At 38.2% G+C, this 27,963-nt stretch overlaps 1 protein-coding gene across 11 annotated transcripts in view; it reads left to right on the top strand.

Annotated features, from left to right (window-relative positions):
• Nucleotides 1-471: 471 nt before the first annotated feature.
• Nucleotides 472-27,963, top strand: part of ATP2C1 (ATPase secretory pathway Ca2+ transporting 1) — a 51,769-nt gene continuing 24,277 nt past the window's right edge. For 3 of the 11 annotated variants that reach the window (XM_041122133.1, XM_041122132.1, XM_030007650.2), the window contains exons 1-9: nucleotides 493-682; nucleotides 1,189-1,339; nucleotides 15,519-15,629; nucleotides 16,522-16,638; nucleotides 18,222-18,311; nucleotides 21,158-21,193; nucleotides 22,117-22,178; nucleotides 22,541-22,649; nucleotides 26,252-26,407. In XM_041122133.1, coding sequence (XP_040978067.1) covers nucleotides 1,334-1,339; nucleotides 15,519-15,629; nucleotides 16,522-16,638; nucleotides 18,222-18,311; nucleotides 21,158-21,193; nucleotides 22,117-22,178; nucleotides 22,541-22,649; nucleotides 26,252-26,407 — 687 coding nt within the window. In that variant the 5' untranslated portion in view covers nucleotides 493-682; nucleotides 1,189-1,333. Of the gene's footprint in view, nucleotides 683-864; nucleotides 1,067-1,188; nucleotides 1,418-5,102; nucleotides 5,184-15,518; nucleotides 15,630-16,521; nucleotides 16,639-18,221; nucleotides 18,312-21,157; nucleotides 21,194-22,116; nucleotides 22,179-22,540; nucleotides 22,650-26,251; nucleotides 26,408-27,963 lie in introns of all 11 variants that reach the window. The other 8 variants (XM_041122131.1, XM_041122128.1, XM_041122127.1 and 5 more) reach the window with 8 other exon arrangements.

The raw sequence follows: 27,963 nt of genomic DNA, 5'->3' as shown, positions 1-27,963 counted from the left end.
ATTGTTTTCCCACGACCAGCCCAGGGCGCAGGCCCAGAGGGCCGCCTTTGGCTCCCAGTCCCGGCACAGAGGCCGGCAGGGCCAATGACTTCTCCGGCTGCCCAACACTGCTCGCGGCTCCATGTTCCTCATGGTAACGTGCTTTTTCTGCCCGGGCAGGGAGGTGAGGAGACCTCGCCGTGGGGGTGGGCACCGGCGGCTTAGGCCTCCACGCCGGGGGCTCCTCCAGAACTCCCAGTAGCGTCTGGGGCGTTTAAACGCGTTTATTTTCGTGGCTCGCTGCGCTGGGGCGGGGCCCCGGCAGCCTGCGAAACTCGCCCCGGGGCGTCGCTGAAGGCCGCTACGCCCGCGCGAGCAGCGCCAGGTGGGGGGACATAGAGGCGGACCCCCGCTATCAGCGGGTGCCCCACTGTTGGGGCGCAAGCGCCTGCGCACGCGCTCGGGGGGGGGGGGGGGGGGGAAGGGAATCCGCCCGCCCTTCCGCTGCCGCGCCCCGCCCCCCGTCGCCCGCGGAAGTGAGCGGAGCGGGGATGCGGCTGTGCTGCTGGCGTTGCTGCCCCGAGCCACGGAGGTGAGAGGCGCGGCAGGGACGAGGCGGCAGCGGTGAGGGAGCTGCTGCTTGCGCCTCTCTCCCCCTCCAAGCCACCACCGCCCCGCTTCCCGCGGCGGCGTGCGCCACAGGGTGAGCGGGCGGGGCTGGGGCGGCTGAGGGAGCCGGGGCGGGGGTTGCCGCGGGCAGCGCCGGGGCCGCCGCGCTTCAGGGAGCTGCCGCTTTCCTTGCTGCTCCTCTTCCGCCTGGCGCTGAGGAGACGGGATGCGGGCAGGGCGGCGGGGGGATTAATTGGGGTGAGGGTTTATTTTTAGGTGCGGGGCGTTCATTCCGTGCGGAGCCCCTCCCCGGATGGGACGAGTCTGTTCGAGGCGCTTGTGGCGAGGGGAAGGCGGCGGCGCTGCTGCTCTGCGTTACTGTAGCTGCTGGGCAACTAATTTTTATCCTTGGTGGTCTCTGACAGCTCTGCGGGCTCCCCGTGTGCGTGTGCTGCTCCGCGCTGGCGTGAGTGGAAAGGTGGTGGAAACCTGTGGGGTTCGGCTATTGTGTGTGGGTTTTTTTGGGTTTGTTTTGTTGTTTTTTGGGTTTTTTTTTTGTTTGTTTTGTTTTCGTTCTTTTAGCGCTAGTTTCTCTTGCAGATGTTGCTGCAGGTGGGGGCCAAGGGAGCAGTGTGATTGCCTGGGATCTTGGGGCATCTGTCTCTTCACCTTTCAGCTCCTGCTCCAGTGCTGCTGTTGCTAAAGACTTTTGTAACTATCGACTCAAGTACAGTTTCGATGGAAAATGAAGGTAAAGATCTCATCAGAGTCACTGACTTCATTGGAGCTAAGAGGATTTTTGCATGCAATTTGGTGACGACTCCTACTGGTGCGTGTGTATGTTTTACCGTTCCAGGGGTTTGCAGGGTTGCTCTTGTCTATTAATATCGTGGTAGGAGTTTTGATCTGCATTTTGTAGCTTAAGAATTGTAGGACCGTCGTTTTTCTTTATTTGTACTACTGCTTGTTGAATTAATTATCAGACAGATTTTTATTCTCTCTTGACAGATATTCAAAACATCTGTTGCATGTTTTAGTGCTCTGTGTATGGAATAGAAATCTATTTAGATAGGGGCTTCTGAGCATTAATTGCTTGGTATTTGCTTGGATTATGATTTTGTTAAATTTTATCTTTCAGTGTGAAATTGAGAAGCGTTAATTGCATTTTGTGTTGAAATATTTTTGTGCATACTTTGTGTTCTTAAAAATGACTTAACTTTCCTCTCTTGGCACTGAAGTTTTGAGTTCTTCCCCTTGAAAGGTCTGGTATGAAGTTGTAAACTCTATGTACTGAAAGAACTTGCACTATTATGCTTTCTTCTTGTCTAGTTTGGAAATTACTTAGTCCAGGGAGTTATTTCGGTTTTTCCATGTTGGTCTTCAGTTTATGCTCTAGGAAGCTTGAAGGCCACTTTGCACTGATGATGGTGACTGTGAGCTTCATTGTTTTTTTTTTTTTCTTTCTGTTTGACTCTGCATGTTGAAAATCTCTGAAATGTATTATTTTTATTATTATATATGTAAGAAAAGAAGTGTTGATTCCCCCCTCTTCCCCCCCCTTATGGCATCATTATTCTTTGAAAATATTAGATGGATTTTTTTTTTTTTAGGTAGCTTCTGGATTTCCTTTGCTATAGGTTGTTACGTGAGACATAGGAGCTCCTTTTCCTCCTACCCCATTCTGAAAAGAGAGGTGCTTTTTTATTAGTTTGACACAAATAAAGAACTGGATTGAGTTTGTGGGATAGACTAAATTATTTTCTGTGGCTGGATTTTCTGTTTTGAAATACAGTTTTCTTCCATGACTTGAAAGTTATAGTAATTGTGAAGTCCAGCCTATGTTGAAAACTATGTAGGTTGTTATAATCTGGCATTTCAGAACTCTTTTCTAACTTTAAAATAATGTTAGAATTTTCTTAATTCTATTGATCATGTCTTCCAACTGAATATTTGTAATAAAGAGCATAGAACTTGTTAGGTAGAAGGAATTTTGGAGTGTGGAGGAGCATCTCTAGAAGATTGATCTTTGTTTTGTGAAGCTAGGTAGCTGATAGAAGTAGTGTCAATGCTTTTATATTTCGGTCACTGTGTTGCAAGTAAAAGGTTTTTGGGCAGTACTGGGGATGGGGGAAGCAAAGTGGACATAATACCATTGTATAGAAGTACACAGAGGGGGGGAGAAAAAGCAGCTGTATGACATTTGTGTGCCAAAACCAAAATGGCAGGAAGACTGTTAATGCCTTTTAGGTCTATTACCAAATAAACAGTGTATCACAGATGTAGTTTATAATCAAGTTGCATGTAATAGTGTGGCCCATTCTAATTTTTCTGAATGCTGGTAGCACAAAGATGGCATTTCTTAAGTTTCTTATGGAACATATAAATTATGTTTAAAAACTAGTAATATTTGTATGATAGAAGTAGCATAAAAAATAGCTCTATCTAGGGGAAAAATAAAAGATGATCAGATGCGTATTTTAGAGGCAGAAATAAATGCTGTGGTTTATTGAGGGCTTTCAAAATGGAGTAGGCTTCTGTGGGTAGGAGGAAAGCTAAACTTCAGTATGAATAAAAAGAATGAGTTGGTTCTCTTAACATTTGTTTCGTCTCCACTCTTTCCACTTCCCTCCCCTGCCCCCGCCAGTCTCATAATTGAGTCTCCAGACAGGCACATATATCTACTACTGTCTGTTTTGGTGTTCTTGGTGTTTATGAGCCCTTCTTTTTTCTATCTGTTTGACATTTTGAGGCAGCTAGACACTAGCAGCTTTCGTACTGGAACTTTTCAGCACTCTTGAGAGGATCCTTAATGTACTTTCTTCGGGAGACAGTTGAAGAATCTTTGTAATCTTGTAGAACAAAGATTGCAGTTAGAATAACTTGAAACTTTTTTTTTTTGTTTTGCAAGTTTGTGTTTGAAAGGTTTCTTTAGTTTGGAAATTGAGCAACAGATGGCAGATTTTTTCCCCCTATATTTGGATGAATATTCAAGATTAGGAAGTGATAAGATGGTTTGGAAAACTGATATTTTCCTGTGTTAATTCAGTATTCCTAAGCAGTACTGTACGTTTACACTAAGCTAGTTAATGTTTTGTCCCAAGGCTTTGTGGTTCCTGTCTCGTGTTGGGATGACTAAACTTCCGCAAATATTCATCTATCTCTTGGTAAAGGGGAAGAGAGAATTTCCCATCACAGGAAGACTTCTGCTTAGCTCAATATAACTATGACTTAGAGGAATAATGTTTGTATTTCTGTTTGAAAAGATAGAATTTTGTGACTTATTTCCATAAACAGAGCTTTTTCTTAGACTGTAGGCAGTCAAGAGAACTTGCTTAGACAAAACAGAACTCTGAGTGCAAACTAGGCTTTGTAATTTTTGGTTCTCTCCATTGATGCCTTTGGGCTGTTTTAAGTAATTTTCTGTAGTCGTAGGCTGAATTTTTTTTTTTTCTTTCTTTTATCACCATCTTTTAGATTGTGACAGGTTCTTTGTCCTACTGAGGATTGTCTTGTAGAAGACTGCCTTTTAGTAGCAAAATTAAGAATACAGTTTAGGTCACATCACTTTTAGCCTCTCAGCTCTGAGGTCAGACTATGATTACAAATACAAATTGTTAAATAGGAGTGCTGTTTTGTTACCAAGGCCTTCTGCAGCATTTGTTTTCAGATCATTAAGTGCCTAACAGAAGAGATCAGAGTAACATTTTCTCACCTGTAAACCAAAAAGATTTTCCCAAAATTGTGTAGAAGGTTGGTACAAAAACTCAGACCAGACTCACTGTAAGTAATAAAAACATCATGTGGTGATTCTGAAATCCTCCGTAATCTCCATTGTTTTGAGTCCTAGTTAATTTCAGCTAATCTTCAAAGATGACTGTTAACTTCAGCCTATAGTCTGTCAGTAGTAATTTCAGGATAATTTTGATAATTGGATGAATAGTGAGATATAAGTCAATAATTTGTTTTTTCTTTGAAAAAAGATGCTTTAGTTCCTGTCATCTCAGGATTATATGAAGTGAATTGTTTTTGTTTGTCGTGTGCTTGAAGTGCAGTTGAATTTTCTAATGATTTTCATGGGTGTTTTTCTTAAATGGTGAAAATGGGCTTAGTTGCTAAACTAACAGATTGAAGATCAGTGAATAGAACTTGGTTTTTGGGGGCAGTGAGTTAGCACCCTGGACTAGCTCATGATGGATTAGGCAGCTGTAAGTACTGATGAAGGGGTGGAGTATGTGTACATGCAACTGACAGCAGAGGGGGAAGGGCTGCCTGCAGCAGCAGTGACTTGGAAACAATTTAAATTGTTCCAGAGTGGCATCATCAGTTGTTCATGAAAGTAATATCCAAAATAATCAGAATGAAATTTGTCATGGAAAATGTTAGAAATTCAGAAATGGAGTTGGTGTTATCACAGCAGTTCACGGTCCTTTTGACATGTAGATGATTTCTTAATAAACTAATAGGTGAAACAAGAATTTTGATATTCATTGATTACTGTTTCTTACCATCTGCAGCTTGCAGAAAATTAGAACCCAATTCTTTACACTTATGTTGGTGAAAAAGTCACATCTCTTCTGTTTAACTTGGAGGATAAGGTGAGAAGAGATTTTTTTTCCTTTTTTTAGTAAGTGGAGAGTCTTCACTGAAGACCAGTTCTAGTAGATACCTTCCTATCTTATTAACAGTGCTTTGATAACTTAAATAACTGCTCAGTTAAAATAGCACTTGTCTTGCATTAGAAATATAGAATTCCTTTTTAATTGAACAGTGTCATCTTTTAATCTGTTGTTTGACTGGTTGATGGAGCATTATATAGTTTCAGTCTTTCCTTTACCCTTTTTTTTTCCCATGCAGATAAATCAGAAATGTTAATCTATAATAATGTAGAAGTGGTTTAACATGGAGTCTACTTGAGTCCAGATGTCACAGAATGTATGTTTAGTTATTTTGCTAGCTTTGTGTGGAGAGTCTATGGGAAAATGTCTTCTTAGTGAGTCAGGAAAAACAGTAGTGTAAGGGAAATGCAGACAATTCTTAGAGTAGCTAATTTAATAAGAGAAATACATTTTTACTTGCTTTTTGGTGAAGAGTGGCAAGTATGTGGTGATCCTGGGATGCTCTTCTATAGGACTGAATGAAATGGTCACATTACTGCTGAAAGATCTACTCTGAGCTGTGTTCCAGCTGTAAGTGTTGTGTTGGCTGTCATGGTTGTTGAGTTTGTCTGGCTTGGCAAGCCAGCTTTGACAGAAGGTTAGCCCAAACCCTTCTTTCCCCTTGTCCCCTGTTGGACAGCTTTCTGTTGAATTAGTAAGTTGAATGGGGAAAACAGTGAGGGACAAAGGAGTGAGACCTTCTCCTATTAGCGTAAGCAGACCATTATCTTGACTCAGTTCTTTATGTAATCATAGCTTCAGTTCAATATAAATTCCCCTATAGACCATGGTGGAATTTTGCAGGACTTGAATAAGTTAGTAAGTAGATTTTAGTTGTGAGACCTGCTTTTGAGTTGGTGAAAGAGTTCGGGTGATACCTAATTGACACTGGGTGATAAAATTGGCATTTGCAGTGTGGTTTGTAGAAGTTAGGAGGAATGATACAGTTACAATGCAGAGAAGAGAAGGAAAATAAAATACAGTAATTAAAGTATTTGGGACAAGCATCTGTTTCTAGTTATTTGTTTTGTAAATGTTCTACTCTAAACAATTAGAAGGGATAAAATGGATAATGGGTTATCAGATGCAGCCTATAGAGTCTTTTACGAAGGCTTTTAAAATATTTTTTAAGTCATTTTCTGCAGCACTTTTTTCTGCATATGTAATTCACAAGAAAAAGCTTGGTCAATAGTGTTGCTGCTTTCTTGATACTAATTATAAGAAAGTTTATTACCATAAGTGGAGTAATTATGCAGTGAGTTATGTTTGCATTTAAATTGACACTGACACTAGCTTGGTTCTGAGAACTGTTGTAAACAGTAAGTTTGGGATTTTTTTTTAATGTAGAATTTTATGTTGTCACTTTATGAAGTAACTGCATAGCTGTCAAGGATATTATCAATGATTGGGTCTTGGAGCTTCATTTTAACAAAAAATACTGAGCAAGTATTTCTACTGGTATTTTTGCTTAATACAATTATATTGCAACTAAAGTCTGAACTTGTTGTGGATACATTAGTAGTATATCACAGTGTGCTAAAATTCTTTATTAGTGTTTGCTGTTCAAGTGCCATCCTTCATTTTGAGAAGCTTGACATTTCAAGGTGTTATGAGATAGAAGCAGACTGTTGGAGAGGAGCCATATGATCTTATTTCGAAACTTAAATGTTCTCTTCTAGAAAGTTAGCAACTCTTTGGCAAGACAAATGACTGATATCTAGACCCAAAGTCTTTTGGCCTTCAACTTCTAAAAGGCTTTGTGTGAATCAGGATTTAAGCAGAGGAATATGCTATTTGGAGTGAAGTGAGATATGGCCACCAGTGCTGTCTTCCTTGGGTGATGGTTTCTGGACTGACCCAGTGCTGTTATACATAAACTTTGCTTTTGTAAAGGCACTAGCATTGATTTGATCATTTTAGTGTGTGCTTAGGATTCTGTATCTTTTGTTCTTCTGATTAATAAGTAGTGACAAATATATGAAATGTTCAAGCAGACTTTTCCAGTGTTCAAGGAGTTTTTTTTAACAGGAAGAATCAAAGCTGAATGTTTTGCCCAACAAGATACAGATTGGTCTGATGTGTTTGTCAATGCATTTTTGGTAACTCTGATGCCACCTCAAGGCTTTCAGCAACCAGGCTTTAAATTCATCATAGTACATCCTGCAGAGTATACAGAAATACTCTAAATGTTTTTCATGTTTTGTAGTGACTGAATATGAAGTTTGAGTGTTTGGCATTCTTAAGTTTCAACTGTATACTACATAAATGAGCTAAAGGAAGATGAGGTGGATTTTTGTTACTCCTACAATCTACAACACTGCAGTCAGGTTAAGGTATCATTTTTGTGAAATACCTTCTCTAGCTAGAGAGCAGGCGGTCGTCATTCACAAGGCTTGCAAGATAACCGCATGGAATATACTACGATTACAGAAAATTGCTGGTAGCCTCAGTTGAACTAGATGTCCTACTTTCCTTTCTATTTTTTAAATTAAAGAAGACATGGTGAAGCATCCTGAAGGAGTAAGATGTGTTACTCGGTGAAATGTTTTTTTAGAAGATATTTCTAGTATGTGAAAATAGTTCTTGAGCTTTATAGACTACTGTAGAATTAATAAGTTGGATGTTAAATGGAACATCTTAGTCTTTATTACACTGTCTGAAGTAGATGGTATTTGGGATAGGTCTCTTAAATATTTTACAACTTTTAAGATTGGGCAGACCTTGAGATTTAGGATGGTTGGTGCCAGTGTTCAGATTTCTGTTTCTTAGTTGGTCAGAAATGCAGAAGTGTTGTGTACCAAGGAGCACAGTTCTGCATTGTGGCTGGTTGTTGGCCATAGTGAAAGTCCTAAGCACTGCTGAAATAGTACTTGAATACAAGGCAGTTTTTTTCAGGCTTACAGGGTGGCTTAGCAGGTTGTTCTCATAATTTGGGTATTTATATTTCTTTGGTTATCGGGTAGTGTCTGTGCTAGGTTGAATATCGGCCCATTTCTGTAAAGTCTTACAAAATAACACGCAATAGCAAAGGTCTGAAACTATGTGACCTCCCAGGATAGAAATTAGTCTGCAAGGATAACTCATTAATGCAAATTAAGTGTTTCTCTTTCCTTTTTGCTTTTTTAGAGACAGAACTTTTCTGTGTGCACTTACTTTGATGTGGGGAGTCCTGGTAAAATGTTTAAACTAAAATACTGTTGAATGGGAACAAATTTATTTGAGTATTAGAATACAGGGCTGCTGCAGCAGTTTCCCCAGAAATGAAAAATCATCACACTTTTCCAAAGGAGTCCATTCAAATGAAGATAGTAGACAGCAACTTCAAAGCCTTCAAAAAGTATTTCTTATCCTGAACAAACAGTGCCTGGTAGAAAACAAGTGGCTCATTAGTCTGCAGACCTCTAACCTTTTGGGGGTGAGAAGGGACAGCTGTTTGCAGTGGCAAGTAAAATACCCTTTTTGCAAATTGGTCATGGATGTTTGTGTTGAATGAGTGTTGGCACTTGTTGCTCTAAGAAAGCAGCATTATTTCCCATAAAGGTATTTGTCAGAGTATAATACTCTCTGACCAGGTTCTTTTAGATAATCCACATATGGAGCATGTAATGTTTAATAGAAAATGTGTGTATTTGAAAATATTTGATGTGGGATTTCCGATTTAGCAGAATGACATATTTGTACTATGTTTTCGGTATATTTTGTAAGTTACACATACCAAAATACAGAAATTGCAATACACAGTTCAGTTGTAATACCAATGTGATTCTCATTACCAGTCTCTGTAATATGCTCACTGTCATGACGCTGGGCATCTCCAGTCGCCGGAAAGGAATACATGGGTTGAAACAAGCTCAAGCCTGTTGCTCTCTGAAATTTTGTCGGTTGTTCAGTTCATATGTTGGGCTGAGCCACATATGCATCCGCCCCGCTGGTCTGGCTAACTCAGGCATTCACATTCTTTTGATGAAATCAGGGAGAAACACACCACCAGTTGATCCATTCAACTGATATAGTTGTCTATCCAAAGCAAAGGCCACCCTCCAGTCCCCATTGTGCTGAGGTAAAGTTAGCCTCTTTGCAACAGCTGTGGTTAGTCACACCTTACATTATTTCATGAGCTTCATGGGCATATCACTCTTGCCCATCTCCTCTGAGCCTTCTGTTATAGGGGTTTATTGGTCAGTTACAGTATTCAAATATTTTTCATATCTAAATTTACAGGGTTTTGAGGCTCATTAGAGAAATTGCTAGTTGAGAACACAGGAATTAATCAGTCTTTGTGATTTAATCACATATGTTGTACACACAACTGTATCAGTGCAGAAGAGGTAAGCGCTTAGTATTTTATTATGTTACTTGTGTGCACATATGTCTACGGTAGTTGATTTATCTGCTGTTACCCCTCCACACCCAGCATCCTGGCTCCAAATTGTACAGAACTGGAGAAGAATACGTTTAGTAGCATCTGAGCTTTCTAAACCTTTCAGTATATGTCACATACAATTTGATCATACAGAAAATGGCAAGCTTGTAAGTTTCAATATGTTTTGTATTCGGTGAAACACCTTTTTATTATGTTGTTGAATGCTATCTTTTTTTTTTTTTTTTTTTTAGTGCAGGGAAGGTAGATAAAAAAATGGAAGCTAATTCTTACAGTGGGTGAGGGAAGTGCTGATTCTTTTGGAATTCCAAAAAGAAAGGCACAAACACTTGCAAGGCAGATCACTGTTAACTCAGAAAAGGTGATAGCAAGGTATAAAATCGTATGTCCTTTCTGATGCTGGGAACCCTGAGATGGTACGGCTTTGGATAGATCTCTGGTCAGGGCATGGCACACTGTAGATCTCATCTGCGTTCACTAGTACTCTTACGTGGTTTTGTTCACAGTACAGATTCGTCAATCACTGATAGCAGTCAGGTCCGTAATGTGGGCTTTGAAGTGTCCCTTGGACAACATGCTCTAATATCCTTATCTCATCAATAAAGCTGCAGTTCCTGAGCAGGTACAATGTACTGTATATATACTTAAGATTAAATGCTCATTGATTAATTACACATTGATTATGTGTACATTCGTTAATTTTACTATTGATTAGACACAGCATGATTCAATAGCAATTGCATGCTATCTGTGATAGAGGCATATACCTGGATGTGGGTCAGTAACTGTTTGTACAGTAATAGTCTTGCAGGTTGATCACTACGAACAAGTCGAAAGGTCTTTGTAGTACTTGAGTTGGCTAGAAAGGGGTTCAGTTTTATAGGAACTGATGGGGTAGATTCAGGCTGACTTAATCAGCTGCTCAGATGGATGGGAAGATTCACAAGAAAGTGATAGGTATGCTTAAGAGGCAAATATTGGAAAGTGTGCTGAGTCTAATGCTTCCGGTCATCTTTTTCCATTTCCAGTTGTGCCACAGTGTTTCCTGGGAACTGGCTGTACTAACCTGCAGTTTGCCAGTGAGACTTCTTGTGTGGTAGGGTAAACAAGAGTAGAGTGCTTAAACCCAGACGTGTTCCTGTCTTTCAGGTTTCTGAAGGAACTTATGAGAGAAAGAATCAGCATTTCTCTTTAAGTACCTCAACTTAAATTTCATTGTTTTGTAAACATCTGTGTTTTTTTCACTTTTACTGTTCTGTGTAGTTTTGTTTCTATACGACCTTTGTATTTTGCACTTGTAGGTCAGTTGAGTAACTGCATGTAGCATTTACAGGACTTTATATTAGCTAATTAGCCAAAGTGTTTTGGTGACAAGTTTGCCTAAAAATAGATTTTGCTGTGAGAGTGTTGAAAACTTTTTAGACTGCTCTCAGTGAATGTAGGTCCTGCCATTTGCATCCTCTGAGCAAGTAGAGCTTAAATTTCCCCTTAAAAATAATTGTAAAAGTATCTCAATGTCAGTGAGCCCATGGTAAAAAGAGGGTAGGCAGGCTCTTGTAGGGTATGAGGAAGAACAGTGACGCATTACTGTTAATTAGATTTTTTTTTTTTTAGAGAAAACGGAAGGGAACTCTGAATTTCTGGTAATATAAGCCTTCTAGATGAATTTGTATTTATTTTGATAAACATACTTTGGTCACAGTTCCATGGTCATATGATTGATGCATATTTCTTGTACACACCTCCATTTCTAGGCCATTGGAAGTGGTCCAAGAAAAGTCCTTCCTGAGGCAGCTATTTATTTTTGTTAGTTAGAATCCTGATGCTTTGTTCCTTGGTAGAGTTAGCTGCAGGTGGGGAATGGGAAGCTGTAGTCATAGCTCCAGAAGCTTCAGTGGTCATGTACGTGCTGCCTATCTGATATAGCAGCATAGACCAGTATCATTTCTTAGCCCAATTATCCATATAAAAACTTGGCCTGCAATGAAGTACTGAAGCGTTTTAAGGTATCAGCTGATAGATGCTTGAAAATTAATTGCAGCATAGGATGGGAAGGCATCTTACTGTGTGTGGGTTGACTCCTTTAATATAGAACACTGGTTTTGGGGATAGCTTTTGTTGGATACACTAAAAGATGTTGCAGAAGTGCAGATCTCCAGTGTGCAGATCTCGGCAGCAGTGCAAAGGACTGTAGAGCACTTGCTGACAGTATTATATAAGTAATCTTTCCCTTGCTTTATGGGAGTAATGCATAGTAAAGGCAAAATTATTTGCTTGAATATAGTTACTGTGTTCCAGCAGATAGCAAGCACTTTTTCCAACTATTTTTTTGGACCTAAATCTGTTGGTGTAACCCACTTTGTATTTTGGAAGGTAGTGATGAAGGGAACAGTGGTCAGTTTCTGATTGGCTAAGCAATTGGATTTGATTGGTGGCCAAGTGTTAAATATTTGAAACTGTTCTTTCCTGAACTACAGGTGTAGCTTAATCTACACAGATTGTAGAGGGGTTTGAGAATTTAGATGAGGATCCATCTAGAATTGTCTTATGCTATGTAATTTTGCTCTAGAGAAATGAGGTGGCTGTAAAAAGACAGACTTCTGAGACTTTATTTTTCTAATCCTATACCAGAGTTTCTCTGTAGGTTTTTCTTTCCACTGCATACAGTATAGTGTTCTTCATAAAAGTGGGAGATAATATGAATGAAACACACATGCAAAATCAATGGCTTTTTGAGTCTATCACAAAAAGGTTGTCAAAATAGGTTTTGTTGTTGCACAATTCTTCTGTGCTAGTGAAGACTTATTTGGAAAAGCCTTATCTCTGAGAGTACTTTAACATTTCTGTTTAAGGATATTTAACTTAAAATATCCTTAAAAAGCTTGTTATTAGACTTCTTGAAGTCCTAATTGATAATATTAGGAAAATTATCAGTTACATGTCCTTTTTTGGAATTATTTGTGTTCAGCAGCCATGTCAGTTGGTATAGGGAAAAAGATTTTTCCGAGCACTAAAATTTGTAATGGCTGTCAGTTCATTTCTACCTACTCTTACTGGGAAAGCTTGGTTGCTCAGCATTTTTGTTGAGAATGTGGAGTCAACTTGGTCAAAGTAATTTGTGGGTTTGTTTTGAAACAGCACTTAGGGTTAATGGTTTTCAGCCCTGAACTGATGTTTAGTAGCTAATACCATGAATGTGGTATCTCTTTTCAATACAAATCAAAAGCTAGTACTTAGGATGGGAAACCTTAAAGAAAAGAACATGACCTAGTAATTCTGTAGGGTATTTTATCAAAGAGGGGAGATTGTGGCAAAATTCTGGGTTTAGAAAAGCATGGTCCAAGAAAACTGAAACAGAAGTAAGGCTAGAATCCAAAGAAAATTAAGTATAACCTTCTAAAGTATGAAAAGTCATCCTCTCCAATGGCAATTTCCTGAGAATTGAAGTGATTTAACTTACTATTTTTTTGTGGAGGCTTAACAGCAGCTGTAACTGGGTGTGTTCTTAATTGCAGAATAGGTGAATCTGAATGAAACTGTTTCTTCCTAGGGCCTGAATCTTGTGAGCATCAAGTGCTTCATGGATGCTGGTAAAAGTGGTGGTAAAATTAACCAAAGGCTAGCTGTCTGCATGGAGGACTGAGTGGTCATGATGATGTATTGCTTCCCATGATGAAATTTTGGGGAAATGAATTTGTATGTACCAAAGAGTATTTTGTAAGGCTTAGGGTCACTGTGTGTATTCTTCCTAACCGAAATACCTGCCATTCTGCTGCTATTGTGGTCAGCTTAAGTTGCTTTAATAATAGTTCTGTTTTGTAGAGGGAGTCTTATGATGCTGTGAGAAGCATGTCTATGTGTTCTGTGAGAAGCCTTAAATTGTGGAGCAAATGTTTGTCCCTCTGGTCCAGAATAGTGTAACCTTGTTGGTATAAGGGCTTGTTACTGTTGGGTTTTGTAAAAAGACCCCTTGTTAGGAACAGAATTGTAGTCATGATTTTGTTTTTATTCCGATGTTAAAAGTAATAGTTTTTTTAAAATACTTTAAATATACATAGAATGTTGAGAGAGAAAAATATGTTATTTTGTTGAACCATGGCTGAAATATTTTTTGACTCAGTTTCTTGTCTAATTGGAAACATGTAAAGGTATTTGGAAATGATAACTTGCTAGATAATTTTTGTAGATGTATGTATTTACAGTGTATAAGAATGTGTATTCACTATCATTTTTAAAGATTACTTACATCAGTGTATACACTTAAGTTTTTTATAAGTACCTAATCAATGCTAAAGCGTATTTAAGTTACATACTTTGTAATACTCTCCAAAATTTGACCACAGACTTTCCAATTCTGGTCTTTTAATGATGCATCTGTGCACAGACTAGTAAAGAACAAAACAAAGCTCTTTGACTGGAATGAAATATGGGAACTGGAGTGGAGGTGTGGCAGAACTGCCATTCTTGGCCCTTGCTGAGCTGCGCTCCAGCTGCTCAGTCCCACTGGCTTCAGGCTACAGAAAGCTGAGTGGGGCCCAAGGGGCTCCCCCTCTTTGGAGGCCAGTAAACACATTGTTAAGGTGCAGTTCTTTCATCTGCCATCTCCCCTGCCCAAGAGCTCAGACCCACACCTCCTATTGCCCTGCCTTTCATCTTGTTCTCTAGACCTGCTTTCTTAGAACTACAGTGAAGGAGGAAGTCTTGTTCGTTTACTGTTTCACTAGAAACTACATGGCAAGTATAGAGAGTTTCCAAGGGTTTCTCGTGAAAGCGTGTGAGTTCTAACTGTAGCAATTTCAGCTTTTGTTCCCTTGAGCCCCTGGGATGAAGTCTTTGTGGAGTCTATTTACATAGGCAGCTAGAAAAACAAATATTGAGTTGAATTAATCTCAGCTATCGTATTTGAGTATATGACAAACAACATGCAGTATAGAAAATGAAGATTGTCATACCTTTTTTAGGGCATAAAAATGCTGGAATCTTTTAATGTGTTGTCATCTTGAGGTACTTTATCTTATATTTTAAGTCTCACCATCCATAAAGGAGATTTATACAAGATAGTAATTATTTCTTAAAGCGTAAAACTGCTTGCTCACATTCTGTGCAAGTATAATGGGAAAACCATTTCTGTGGCATGCATGTTTGCATGTTAGGTGTCTTCCAGTTAATGGAAGGGGGATGTGTGTGTGTCATGATGGATGAGATATTGATTGTGGGTGCAGTAAGATAGAGAGGGGGAAGAAAGTATCACTCCAGCTCCTCATTTAATAAGCATGAATTCAGAAACTCTGAAGCTTCATTAAATATTAAAGCAGTGCTGAGCTGTATGATCAATGTTGCTGTTGTGCTCTTCTGCAGTTCACAAAATTTTAACTTCCTAAAGTTACGGGAAAACATTATAGCATTGGCTTGAAGCTTTTGTACTGTAGTCAAGTTTTATGACTTCACTTGCATCTGTGTTCTTGTTGGAGGTTTTCTTAATGTTGTTTCTCCTTTCTTTGTGCACAAGAAAATATAAATAGGCCTGCTTAGACCATCTTCATTAATGAGTAGAAAGTAGAGGCAGGGAGTGAAATTTATCTGGAGTGGTTACTTTCTGACCAGGTGTTGGTGATAACAAGCTAAAGGATTATGAATATATTTAGCTGTTATGATCTTTGTCATCACTGAACATGTTGTTACAAACATTAGTCTTCAGTTACATGCCCAGTATTTTCTTTTATTATTGCATATGGTACTGCATGAAAATAAGCTGAATTGTAGATTTTTTTTTTTAAAGTGCAATGGTTATTAAAAACTACCTTTTAATGGCATTAATACTGCATTGTTCTGGTATATTTTGTTTGAAATGAAATGGTAGTACTTCCCTTCAGACTTTGTTTTTTGTTTTTTAGGTTGCACGTCTTCAAAAAATCCCTGATGGTGACAATGAGACAATGATTCCTGTACTGTCTTCAAAAAAAGCAAGTGAATTGCCAGTTGATGAAGTAGCAAGCATTCTGCAAGTAAGTGATTTTGCATCTCTTAAGAATGTGCTGATGTTACCAAACAATAAGTTTTTCTTAAGGACAGGTCTTGTCATTGGAAGTCTATGCATTATCATGCAGCTTGATATTAGCTATTGATTTTTAAATTGTTACTTGAAATGCTCTAATCTCTAATGTTTTCAAAGAAATCGGGTGTTTGGAGGGGGGATGAGATTCAGCTTGAAAATGTTTGGATTTCTGTGTGCTTTGAAGATTGCTTTTTGTTAATAAAAATCTTAGAGTCAATCTTCCTATAAAAATCTGTCCTGTTTTTCATAGCTACTGCTTCTGTTTCTCTAAGGAATCCTTAATTTATTTTGGTAGCCTCCATTTTAAGTGGAGGAACAGGATTGAGAAAGCTACCCATTTACAGATTTATGAACCATTGAATCTGGGTTAATTTTCATGATCGATGGTCTTTTTTTGTTTTCTGTATGCTTGACTGCTTGAGGAGTACACCATGACAAATGTTCGTCCCTGACAACTCAAGACTTTGAAGCTATTGCTGTCATTTGGCTGAGTAACCGAGCTCCTGACATAATCCTCAAGAGTCTAAACTACGCCCACAGTTTGGCTTGTTGAAGAGTTTTCTGCAGGGAAGATCAGCAGTCATTTAGAGATGTCAAACATCATCTGCTTCTGTAGTTCTTCTGTGAATTTTTTGTTGAATCTCATAAGTAGTGCCAAATTGAGTTCTAAAATAGTAGTTAGTTAGCTTTCATTGTCATACAGACATTAGTACCAAGTTTGTCTTTCTGATGTTGGCCAAATTTGTATAATCTAAGGCTATATGTTTTGGGGTTGGAATTTATTGGAAGTCTAGCTTATCAGTGCAATTGCTGACTGTGTTATTCTTTGCATATTTTAATAGGCTAATCTTCAGAATGGCTTAAAAAACTGTGAAGTTTGTCATAGACGAGCATTCCATGGATGGAATGAATTTGATATTAGTGAAGATGAACCATTGTGGAAAAGATATATTTCCCAGGTTAAGATTTTTGTCCTTTCTGCTTTTTTATTTTAATACTTGTCAGTAGTTTTGCTCTTTATTGCTTGACTTTTCGTGTGCATGAACATACTCTGGGGAAAAGTGGGGACACGCAAGTAGAAGAGGAATTGCAACTTCTATAATTTATATCTAATTTACCTATTGAAAAAGCTTTTTATTTAGGTACATGCCAGTGTTTTAATTACATGATTTGTTCTTGAATGTATGCTCATAACTAACCTGAGGGCTGGAGAAGCAGAATAAAGTTCCCTGTAGGCAAAGACTTGAGCATGAATCATACTAAGGTCAAACATAAATGCATATGACTGTTACTAAATGTTTAAAGGGAATGTGAAGTATTAATAACTTGATAGACAAAGGAAATTTTAAAAAGCAAACCCGCTGCCTTTGAACTGAGGGTGGAGGTGGGACCAGCCTTGATTCTGGTGTTAAGCAGAACTGGCAACAGTCAAGTGTGAATTTTTTTCCTATCAGTGTGATTTATTTTATATATATATATATACGTGTGTGTATGACCATGTACAGCTACTCGAAATGGTGTGAAAGTGTCACTGCTTCTTCCTGCCTACCCCTCCATCACCTAGCTACACAAGATATTTACAGCAAATTTTCACACAGAAGACTGTTCTAATGAATTTGTAGTGTTAAAACAGTTTTGGTCAATGTTTCCTGTACCTTATCTGAGCAGTGCAGTTAAGTTCTAGAGTAAACCCTGAAGTGATAGATGGTTAATTCTAGAGAAACTGTTTTGCTTGGGAGTGATTAAAAAGATATTCAGTGCTCTGCTGATGTTAGCAGTGGGAACATCATCGCATACTAGCTGTCCTCTGGCATTAATGCTTTATTTTCCCATGTGTAGTGTCAAATTAGTCAGATGCATCAGAATACTTCTAAAGCATATTATCCAAGTCTATTTTAGGTAGGATTTATTAAGACACATATTTACTTTGAATGTGCTTATGTGCTTTTAGAATGTTCTTCACTTTAACTGTAGGAATGTTCTTTTTTGTAACATTTCTCAAAAAAAATGACCATGTTAGCAACCAGCTGTCATGTAGAAGCAAGATCCTTTATTATTTTAGCCTTAGAAATCTGAAGAAAGCATATGATCTAAAAGGAAAACTTGTATCTTGTAAAACAAGAAATCATGAACTGAAAGTTAGGAAATAGATTGCTGCCTTGCTAGTGATCAGTTGCTGGGAAGAGGATAAGCCTGTTACGTCAAAGGCATTTTGAATATATTTCAGGCTTCTATTTGTATGTTTAAATGCAGTATAAACAAATATAAGAGATTATTCTTTTTGTCTTAATGTGAATCAAGAAATGTAAGAAACAGTTTTTTCCTGTTATGTATTGAACATGGTCTGTTCAAGGTCTTTATTAAAAAAACCCAAACTTAAGTAAACATCTGAACTGCACAGAGTCAGATTTCTTTGCACTGGTAGGTTAGAAATAGTTTAATTATAGAATAATATGTTACAAAAATAGGTGTGCTTTGAGGGGTAGATAAAGTGGTCTTTCTGTCAAGAGTATTGCTGAATTACTGTTCTGTTTTGTTTCAGTTTAAAAATCCCCTTATTATGCTTCTTCTGGCATCTGCAGTCATCAGTGTTTTAATGCATCAGTTTGATGATGCTGTCAGTATCACTGTGGTAAGGAACTAAAATTTTATCTTCATTGGGAGCACTTCACAATGTGTGATGACATGTACTTTCAACATCACGTGAATGCCAATGTGGGTTGGGATCACTTGATTCTAATGAATTTTATTTGTATGCTGTCATTAAATCTGTTTAGTTTGACTGGCTTTTGTTGTTTTTTGGTTTTTTTTTTTTTTTTCTTGACTTGATAGCAGTATTACATATCAAAATACATCAACTAATAATTACCTGGCTGCATCTTATATCTTTACTCTTTCATTGGTTAAAATGCCTGTCTTTAGGCATTTGTTCAGAGGAGCAATTTTTGGTGTCTTCTATGTAATTTTTATCTTAAATTGTGCTTTAATTTCAAATTAAACCAACATTAAGCCTTCTGTGAATTTACTTGAAAGATGTAGTCTTTTAAAATGTGAAAAAGAAATGTGACCTGAACTCTCTAGTAATAGCAGAAGGAAGATAGAATCTGAAATAATGCGGGTTTTTTTGGAGAAGTTCGCATTTCAACAGGGAGCTAAACTAGTGAGCCAAATATAGTACTGCTAAATATTTGTCATTGCAAATGACACAGAAGTAAATTATAATCCCTTTGACCTTTTTGGGGTGATAGGCGATAACTGAAAATTGGGATTTCTGTATGAGCAGGGGCAAGTTGTAGCTGTTTTTTGTCTTGGCTGACCTCTGCACTCTCTACGTTGAGTTTTACTTTTGTAATTAAATCAAGGTAACTGGAGGTTTGCTCCTAACTCCTCTAATTCTTTAGAAAGAATAGTTTTCTTTGGAAGATAAACTATGTGGCTTCTTTAAGAAAAAAAACATGCAATTTTGAATTTGAGTATAGTGTTAGTTTGGAATCGTCTGCTGTGTTCTTAAGTTGGATTTAGGTAAATTATTGTATTATGAAATGTATTTAATTATTGTGTCTGAAAGTTGAATTATTTCATGTTTTCTCCTTGGTTAGTGCCCTTAAGTCTATTTCCTAACACTCTTGAGCAAGGCAATGAGAAAAGAACAGGGCAGTTAGTGTAAAGGAGCAGTAATTTCTGCATTCTGTGCTGCAACCTGGGAAGGAATCTTTAACAGCCTTGTGAACATTGGTAGAGATATCGTAAGATATGGAGAAAAAGTGTCGTTAAGATAAAGTTCATCAATTGTGGGTTTTGTCTAACTTCCAACTAATCTACCATTTAGTCTTGTTATTAATGCCCGCTTTATCACCTAGTGAATATTTGTTTTCCTTCATTTTCAGATGATAGCGCAATTTTTCTGTGACTGATTTTTTTTTTTTTTTTTTTTTTTTTTTTTTTTGGTGCTCAGAGCCTTAGCAACAAAACTAGCTTGCTGCTAAAGATCAGTGACATATATTTCTTCTGGTGGCAATGCTGGCTTGAGCAGCTTTTGCCATCTTCCTAGCTCTGCTGGTACAAATGTATTGTAAAACTTTTTGATCTGGACTGGGAACTAATGAAGATTAAAAAAAAATAATTATGTACCTTTTTCCATTTGGAGGATATTGGCTGCTTGATGCAAGCCATTACACATAAACACAAGCTGAGAGACTGATGTGAGGCTAGGAATGCAAAGCTGTGTCAGGTAGCATGAACTGTAGAAGATAATATTGCCTCCAAAATAAACACATGTAGCTATGGTGGAAATATTCCACGGAAAGATGGAATATATATAGTTATTTCCTAATATTCAGTTGGTGAGGCTAACATTATTATCACAAATAAGGCAGATTTACTGGATTTATCCTTGATTTAGTTAAGAGTTCAAGAGTTTTTCTCTTGCAAATGGTAATATTGTGGTAATTTTTTAGTAGTTGCTGTGTGTGTTTTAAAGGCTTAATTAATAGCTGTTGTGTTATGGTTCTGTAAGAAATCAGTGTAACAACTGAATTTGTTACTCAAATTGAGTTAATGTAACAAAACAGAATTTGAGAGTGTAGTGAAGGGGAAGATGATACTTTACACAAAATTGATCTTTGTTACTTTCTGTAATAAATTTCATTCATTCACTCACTTTCACATCACATGCTTACAAGCCCCATGATGTTTATGTTGAAGTGTTGTGACCAGAATTGTATGTGATATGGGGGACTATGAGGGCTTGCTGTTGAGACCTTAGTACTTATCTTGGATTATTCCTAATGAGCAATTTTTTTTAGCTTTTTTTGTTTGGGATCTCTGGCATCTTGGCTGTTTGGGACTCAGTGTCCTGACTCAGTGTCCTGTCTCACTCCTTGGGAGTCTTGGGCTGAGATTCCTGAGTCTCATCATCCTCTTGTTCTCCTTGCTGGGATATTTTATGGCTCTAGACCTGTTCTTCAGCTTGCTACCTTATCTTTAGTTATCAGTTTATTCGTAGGTTTTTTTGTTATCTGGTTATTTGAATGAAACCACATCTGTGATGCTCTGTAGCTGTTAAAACGTCATTCCTAACCGTTGTTCTGTTCACAGAGAACGCCATTCACACTTAATTCAGACCAATTTTTCTATTCCTGTCATGGATCTCTCTCCACTGCTGCCTCTTGCTCACTGTTTAGAAACACAGAGCAGAGGAAGTTTTTCTTCAAAATTGCTATCTAGTTATTAATCTTATTTTTAGTAAAATTAGTTATTGAGTTCTTCAGCATCACTGGAGCAGATATAAAAGCAATGCCGTTATCTATTTACAACAGACCCAAGGGATACTGAGTGATTTTGAGCATGAGAAAGATTGTTTCCAATCCATGTTGTTAATATGATTTAACAACTATGGCTGAGCAAAACCAAATATGTTCACTTACTTTCATGGCCATTTGGAATTCTTTTATCTCACCCACTTTTGTTTTCTTGCAGGCAATACTCATTGTTGTTACAGTTGCCTTTGTTCAGGTAAGACAGCTGTTGTCCAAATAAAAGCAATAATCTTATGTAAACTCTTCTATTTATAAGACTGAAGTAATTGTCTTGATGCATTGTGCTGTGAATGGTTGAGTAAAGAGCTCTGTGCTTTGATCCAAGTCTTTTGCCTTTTCTGAAGTGCATGATTTGTCCTGCTTTAACTACATTGACATTTATGCATCTATATCGGTATTATACTCAGCCATAAAGGAGTACTTGTAAAGAAGCACTCAGAATAAACAGTGTAGAAGTACTTAAATATTTAACTTCTTATAAAATAGATTTTGAAAATGTAGCTCTGGCTTCAATTTTGTACAGAAATTTAAAAAAAAAAACAAGTCTTTTAAGTAGTTTTCTAAGTCATAAAAAAGTTGTTTTCATTCTGTAAATAGACAGCTTTACTCAGTGTGTGCCTAAATCAAAGTTCCTTTGTGTTTGTGCTTTATATCTCTGTTTACCTTATTTCTGTAATCTGTTTATTGAGTTAGAGATGAGTTGTGTTACCTTAGTTCTCCAGGGGCTAAGAGCAGGAAAACAGTGGTTTTGGTACTAACTTGTTAAACTGTAGAACTTAATCATGTGTCTGATCCCTGAGTTTAGAAGCATTACTGCAAGTATTACAAAGACCTGAAGATACTGAAGGAAAATGCAAAGGACCTCTGCTGTTCTTTCAGAAGAAATGCATGTAGGCAAATCTGTAAATTTTTCAGTGTTTGGACCATATTTGCTTTTTAAAGTATCTAATATAGAACTGTTGAAAAGCATCTCTTATCTGATTGTTTGCAATATTACTTTAATACAGCTTTACTAATATGATGAATTTCGGCGGATGTGGATGTATCTTACTGTTTTTTAACTTTTGCCTGTTTTAAAAAGTATTATCTGCTTTATTTTTTTTTTAAATGTGTCTGCAGGAGTACAGATCAGAAAAATCTCTTGAAGAGCTTAGTAAACTTGTGCCTCCAGAATGTCATTGGTATGTAATTATCTGTCCTTTCAGTCCTAAATTAAGTAGTTTTAAGTTTAATCTGAAATGAGTAAATCAAAAAGATTTTACTGAACTTACTGTCTTTCTGTCAAGCTCTTATGCTGACATAGAACATGCTTTGCTTTTGCTCATTTTAAAGATTGTTTTATGAGCTTAAAAATTACTCCACATTGTTGCTTCTCTGAACCCTTCAAATGATGTTACTGATGTGTAACTTCTAAGAAATAAGCTGTAAATTAGAAATGGTATTTTGCTGAAACCAGTAACATTGCAATGCACAGTCAACCTGCTTTTCTCAGACGAAATGCCAGAGGATACATTCTTTTTGCTCTTCATGTTTCTACCTACAGTGTACGAGAAGGTAGAGTGGAACATACACTTGCAAGAGATTTAGTCCCAGGTGATACAGTCTGCTTGTCAGTTGGAGACAGGGTCCCGGCTGATCTACGATTATTTGAGGTATATACTTACTATTGCTTTAATATTTATTAACTTTTCTTTTTGTGGGAGAGAGGGGAAAAGAAGGTAGCCACTGAATACTGAAGTGCGTTAAGTGTTATTGTTTGGAATTCACAACTATTTTGATAGAAATTTTGCATTAATTACTTTCCAAATGTAATTGTGCATTCTTAACAATATATGTAGCTTCTTATTGTAGGACATGAAAGGAAAGAATTTTCCAATTTTATGTAGTAATGCATTCTTGAAAACTTTAGTTGAGTACATGTTGTGGTTTAACCCCAGCCAGCAACTAAGCACCACGCAGCTGGTCACTCGCTCCAACCCACCCAGTGGGATAGGGGAGAGGATTGAAAAAAAAGTAAAACTCTTGGGTTGAGATAAAGACAGTTTAATAGGACAGAGAGGAATAAAAAGATGATGATGATGATAAAAGAATTGGAATATACTAAACAAGTGATGCACAATGCAATTGCTCACCACTCGCTGACAGATGCCCAGTTAGTTCTCCAGCTGTGATCTGTGCCCTGCTCCCTCCTCCCTGCCCCCCCCCTTCCCCCCCCCCCCCCCACCCACTCCCCCCAGTTTATATACTGGACATGACATCACATGGTATGGAATACCCCTTTGGCCAGTTTGAGTCAGCTGTCCTGGCTGTGTCCCCACCCAACTTCTTGTGTCTCTCTAGCCTTCTTGCTGGCTGGCCATGAGAAGCTGAAAAATCCTTGACTTAGTATAAACACTGCTTAGCAACAACTAAAAACATTGGTGTGCTATCATATTATTCTTGTACTAAATCCAAAACATAACACTATACCAGCTACTAGAAAGAAAATTAACTCCATACCATTTGAAACCAGACAGTACTTTCACAATATGTTTAACATTGAGGAAAAATTATTGTTTTCAGTCTGAATGATAAGATTTTTCTGGCAGCTGGTTGCAGGTGTCTTGAGTCTTTATTTGCATTAATCTTTAGGGTATAGTTTCAGTGTTCTCTGATAATGGAATATTAAAAAAGTTAATTGTGAAATTGTGCCAGTGTAATCTTTTCTCCCTGACACTTTTTCATCAGTGTGTGTGGTTGTATCTTCTAGTTTACTAAATATTTAATTTGTAACATTAGCACTGCTGGAAGTGCTTGAGTTGAAGCAATAGCACTATAATAGTACTTGCAGATTCTCTGAAAATGAAGTGGAATTTATTTATATTCATCTTGCTTATTTTGATGATTTTGGTTGAATAATGTTGTGTTACTTTTCTGTCAGATTGGGCATCCTCAGGTTGCCCAATATCTGTGTTATCTATCACGTTAAAGTAATATATTGATATGATGAGCTATATCCAGTATATCCATGGTTGATGCTGGATTAATCAGTGTTCGTTTTATAGACAAAGCCTAAACGAGCTAGTTTCTGAGACAAATTCATGGTACTCTTGAGAAATTTGCCTGGATCATATGTTGTTAGCCCCTGTAGTGTAGTTAGTACTTAAGTGGGTTTGTTTTTTGTGACTGCAAATGCTTTCTCCTTCCCTCAGCAATTGTATAGTCTCTGCACTGATACGAAACTGCTGTTGCAGCAGTGTCTTCTTTCTTGCTCATAAGCTTATAGTATGCTGTGATAGCAGCATGCTTGAACCTCTTATAAAAGAAAGCAGAAACGGAATTGGAAGTTTCTCAGCTGTCTGTAGCCCTACACCAGATGAAAATTTGTGCCATCCTTATCTCAACTACTCTTGCAGATCATTTGATAATAAGAGCATGTCATCTTATTTTCATCTTGTCTTTACTGGGCATTGTTATGGGGTGGTGGGTTTTAAAAAAAAAATTATATGTGATCATCTTTTCAGAGAAAGAACTAGATCTCTTTTGCATATTCTGATTGATGCTGTCCTAGAAAACTGTAGAAATGGTAATTAGGCACTGTTTACTTTCTGAAGCCTTTCATATATGTGAGAAGAAGTTTCTTCACTGGTCTAATCTTGCAGGGGCAATCTTGTTTTCCAGAATGTATTTGAAGACCTTTTCTGGACTGATTTTTCTATATGTTAATGAGTAGTCCATCAAGTTTTATGGTAGTCTTCTCTAAAGCCAGAATATTACATCAAGAACTAACATACCTATAACAGTGTAGACTTTAAACACAGTTCCTTTTGGTAGTGATGATAAATGTTTCAGAGCTCATGGCTAAATCTCAACAGTAGCAAAGCGGCATCTTCATCCTGTTTCAGCTTGGAGTTTGAGGAATACATCACAAATACAAAATTACTATAGAACTTTCTGGAGCTAATCATTCTTTATGGCTTTGATTGAAAGATTAATTGCAGGTTTTGGCAGGTGTCCCTTTTCCTTTATTGATATAGCATCCATGTTTTAAAAGTGGGTACTGCACTGGTGACTATTTGAGAGCAGAGCAGGAGTTAGAGTGATTTGACTGATGAGAAAGCACTTTAGTAAAGGTGCTATCCTCTTTTAACATTGACTAAATTATTTTTGATCTAGCAGCCTGTGTTCATTTTGTTGTCCAGCTAGAATTGGAGGGCATCAGAATTATCGTGCCACTTAAAAAAACCAAACCAAAACACTGAAAAATCCTCAGCTCAAACTCAGAGTGATCTACTATAGTGTGGTGGTGCAGAGTGTAATGTAACTGATTCTTGTTTACTCCCTGTAAGTGATATCATTTCAAAGAGTTTTGGCAATTGAGTTTTATTATGCATCCTTTAACACTGTGTTTCTTGAGAAGTTTATCTTGAAATTTAGTGATGTGGTCACTAATAGTGGCTTTATACTTTTTAATAATGCAAAATTATTTTACTTAAATTTTGTGAGCAGAATTTTATAATTCAGGCTTTGGCTCTGTTCAAGACCCATTAAAGTCTTCATACATTAAGATGTATGAAGTGATGTCAGCTGGGGAAAGACATTTCTCTTTATTTTATATGTTGATAAGTTATTTTTTGTTTTAGATTATATTTATAGAACACACATTTTATTTTCTTCAGCTGGTTAATAAAGAATCATTAATTTTTAGCTTTTTCTTCTCTAACTGCCCCCACGTGCTTCCAACAAACTACAAAAATAAAACCTAAACAAAAAAAAAGGCAGTTTCTGTTCCTCTACTCCATGCGGCTGTTGCCTGAATAGCATTCTTCCTATAGAGAATTTGTGAACAAAAACCACTATGAAATATGCTTCTTGTTAGTGAGTTCTTAATGGACCATGGTAGGAGGAAGCGGACAGAAGAAGAGTTGAGAGGATAGTATGTATGTGCACTTGTATTCCCAGTTAACTCTTCTGTTTGGTGACAGAATGCCTCACAGTTGCAATCTCTTGAATGTTTTATAGAGAAACAAACATGAACATAAAATTATGAGTAAACTTTGACTCTTCAAAGTGTGAGCTTGTTGCATTGCTGCAGTATTCTGTAGGAGTGCTTGTTGCTTTGTTGATCCTTAAAATATGGTTGATATTGACATGGCTTCTTAACCATATGAATAAATTGGATATATTTTTAATGGTCAAAATCGGGAAACTTCTATTAACACTTCCAACTACTTACAAAAGATTGCTATGCTTTTTATCTATTTTGTTTTCAAAGGCTGTGGACCTTTCTATCGATGAATCCAGTTTTACGGGTGAGACAGCTCCTTGCTCTAAATCTACAGCTCCTCAGCCAGCAGCAACCAATGGAGACCTTACTTCTAGGAGCAATATTGCTTTCATGGGAACACTGGTCAGATGTGGAAAAGCAAAGGTACAAGGGGAGGGCAGGGACAGGTGACGTTATAGTGGGTGTATGCTACAGGCCACCCAACCAGGAAGACTGAGTGGATGAGGCCCTCATACAGACAGATAGGAGCAAGCCCCATGTTCATAAGCCCTGGCCCTCATGGGTGACCTCAACAACCCCAGTCTGTTGGAGGGACAACACAGCAGAGCATAAGCAATCCAGGAGGTTCCTGGAATGCGTTGATGACAACTTCCTTCTCTAAGTAATAGAGGAGCCAACGAGGAGAGGTGCTATGCTGAACCTTGTTCTCACCAACAAGGAGGGGCTGGTGGGAAATGTGAAGCTCAAGGGCAGCCTTGGCTGCAGTGACCATGAAATGGTGGAGTTCAAGATCCGTAGGGCAGTGAGGAGGGTGCACAGCAAGCTTGCTACCCTGGACTTCAAGAGAGCAGACTTTGGCCTCTTCAGGCATCTGCTTGGTAGAGTACCATGGGATGAAGAGGGGCCCAAGAAAGCTGGTTAATATTCAAGGGTCACGTCCTTCAAGCTCAGGAGCAATGCATCCCAACAAAGAGGAAGTCAGGCAAAAACACCAGGAGGCCTGCATGGATGAACAAGGGGCTCCTGGACAAACTCAAACACGAAAAGGAAGCCTACAGAGGGTGGAAGCAAGGACAGGTAGCCTGGGAGGAATACAGAGAAATTTTCTGAGGAGCCAGGGATCAGGTTGGGAAAGCAAAAGCCCCAACAGAATTAAATCTGGCCAGGGATGTCAAAGGCAACAAGAAAAGCTTCTATAGGTATGTTGGTGATAAAAGGAAGACTAGGGAAAATGTGGGCCCTCTGGACAGAAACGGGAGACCTGGTTACCCGGGACGTGGACAAGGCTGAGGTACTCAGTGACTTTTTTGCCTCAGCCTTCACTGGCAAGTGCTCCAGCCACATCACCCAAGATGCAGAAGGCAGAGACTGGGAGAATGAAGAACTATCCACTGTAGGAGAAGATCATGTTTGAGACCATCTAAGGAACCTGAATGTGCACAAGTCCATGCAACCTGATGAGATGCATCCATGGGTCCTGAGGGAACTGGTGGATGAAGTGCCTAAGCCACTATCCATCATATTTGAGAAGTCCTGGCAGTCTGGGGAAGTTCCCGCTGACTAGAAAAGGGGAAACATAACCCCCATTTTTAAAAAGGGAAAAAAGGAAGACCCAGGGAACTACAGGCCAGTCAGTCTCACCTCTGTGCCTGGCAAGATCATGGAGCAGATCTTCCTGGAAACTATGCTAGGGCACATGGAAAATAAAGAGGTGATTGGTGACAGGCAACATGGCTTCACTAAGGGCAAATTGTGCCTGACAAATTTGGTGGCCTTCTACAACAGCGTTACAGCATTGATGGATAACAGAAGAGCAATGGATGTCATCTACCTGGAGTTGTGCAAAGCATTTGACACTGTCCTGCATGACATCCTCATCTCTAAAATGCAGAGACATGGGTTTGATCGGTGGATCATTTGGTGGATAAGGAATTGGCTGGATGGTTGCACTCAAAGAGTTGCAGTCAACGGTTCGATGT

The sequence above is a fragment of the Aquila chrysaetos genome, chromosome 3, assembly GCF_900496995.4.
Source record: "Aquila chrysaetos chrysaetos chromosome 3, bAquChr1.4, whole genome shotgun sequence".
Taxonomy (NCBI): Eukaryota; Metazoa; Chordata; class Aves; order Accipitriformes; family Accipitridae; genus Aquila; species Aquila chrysaetos.
This window is presented reverse-complemented; position numbering and strand designations above follow the sequence as displayed.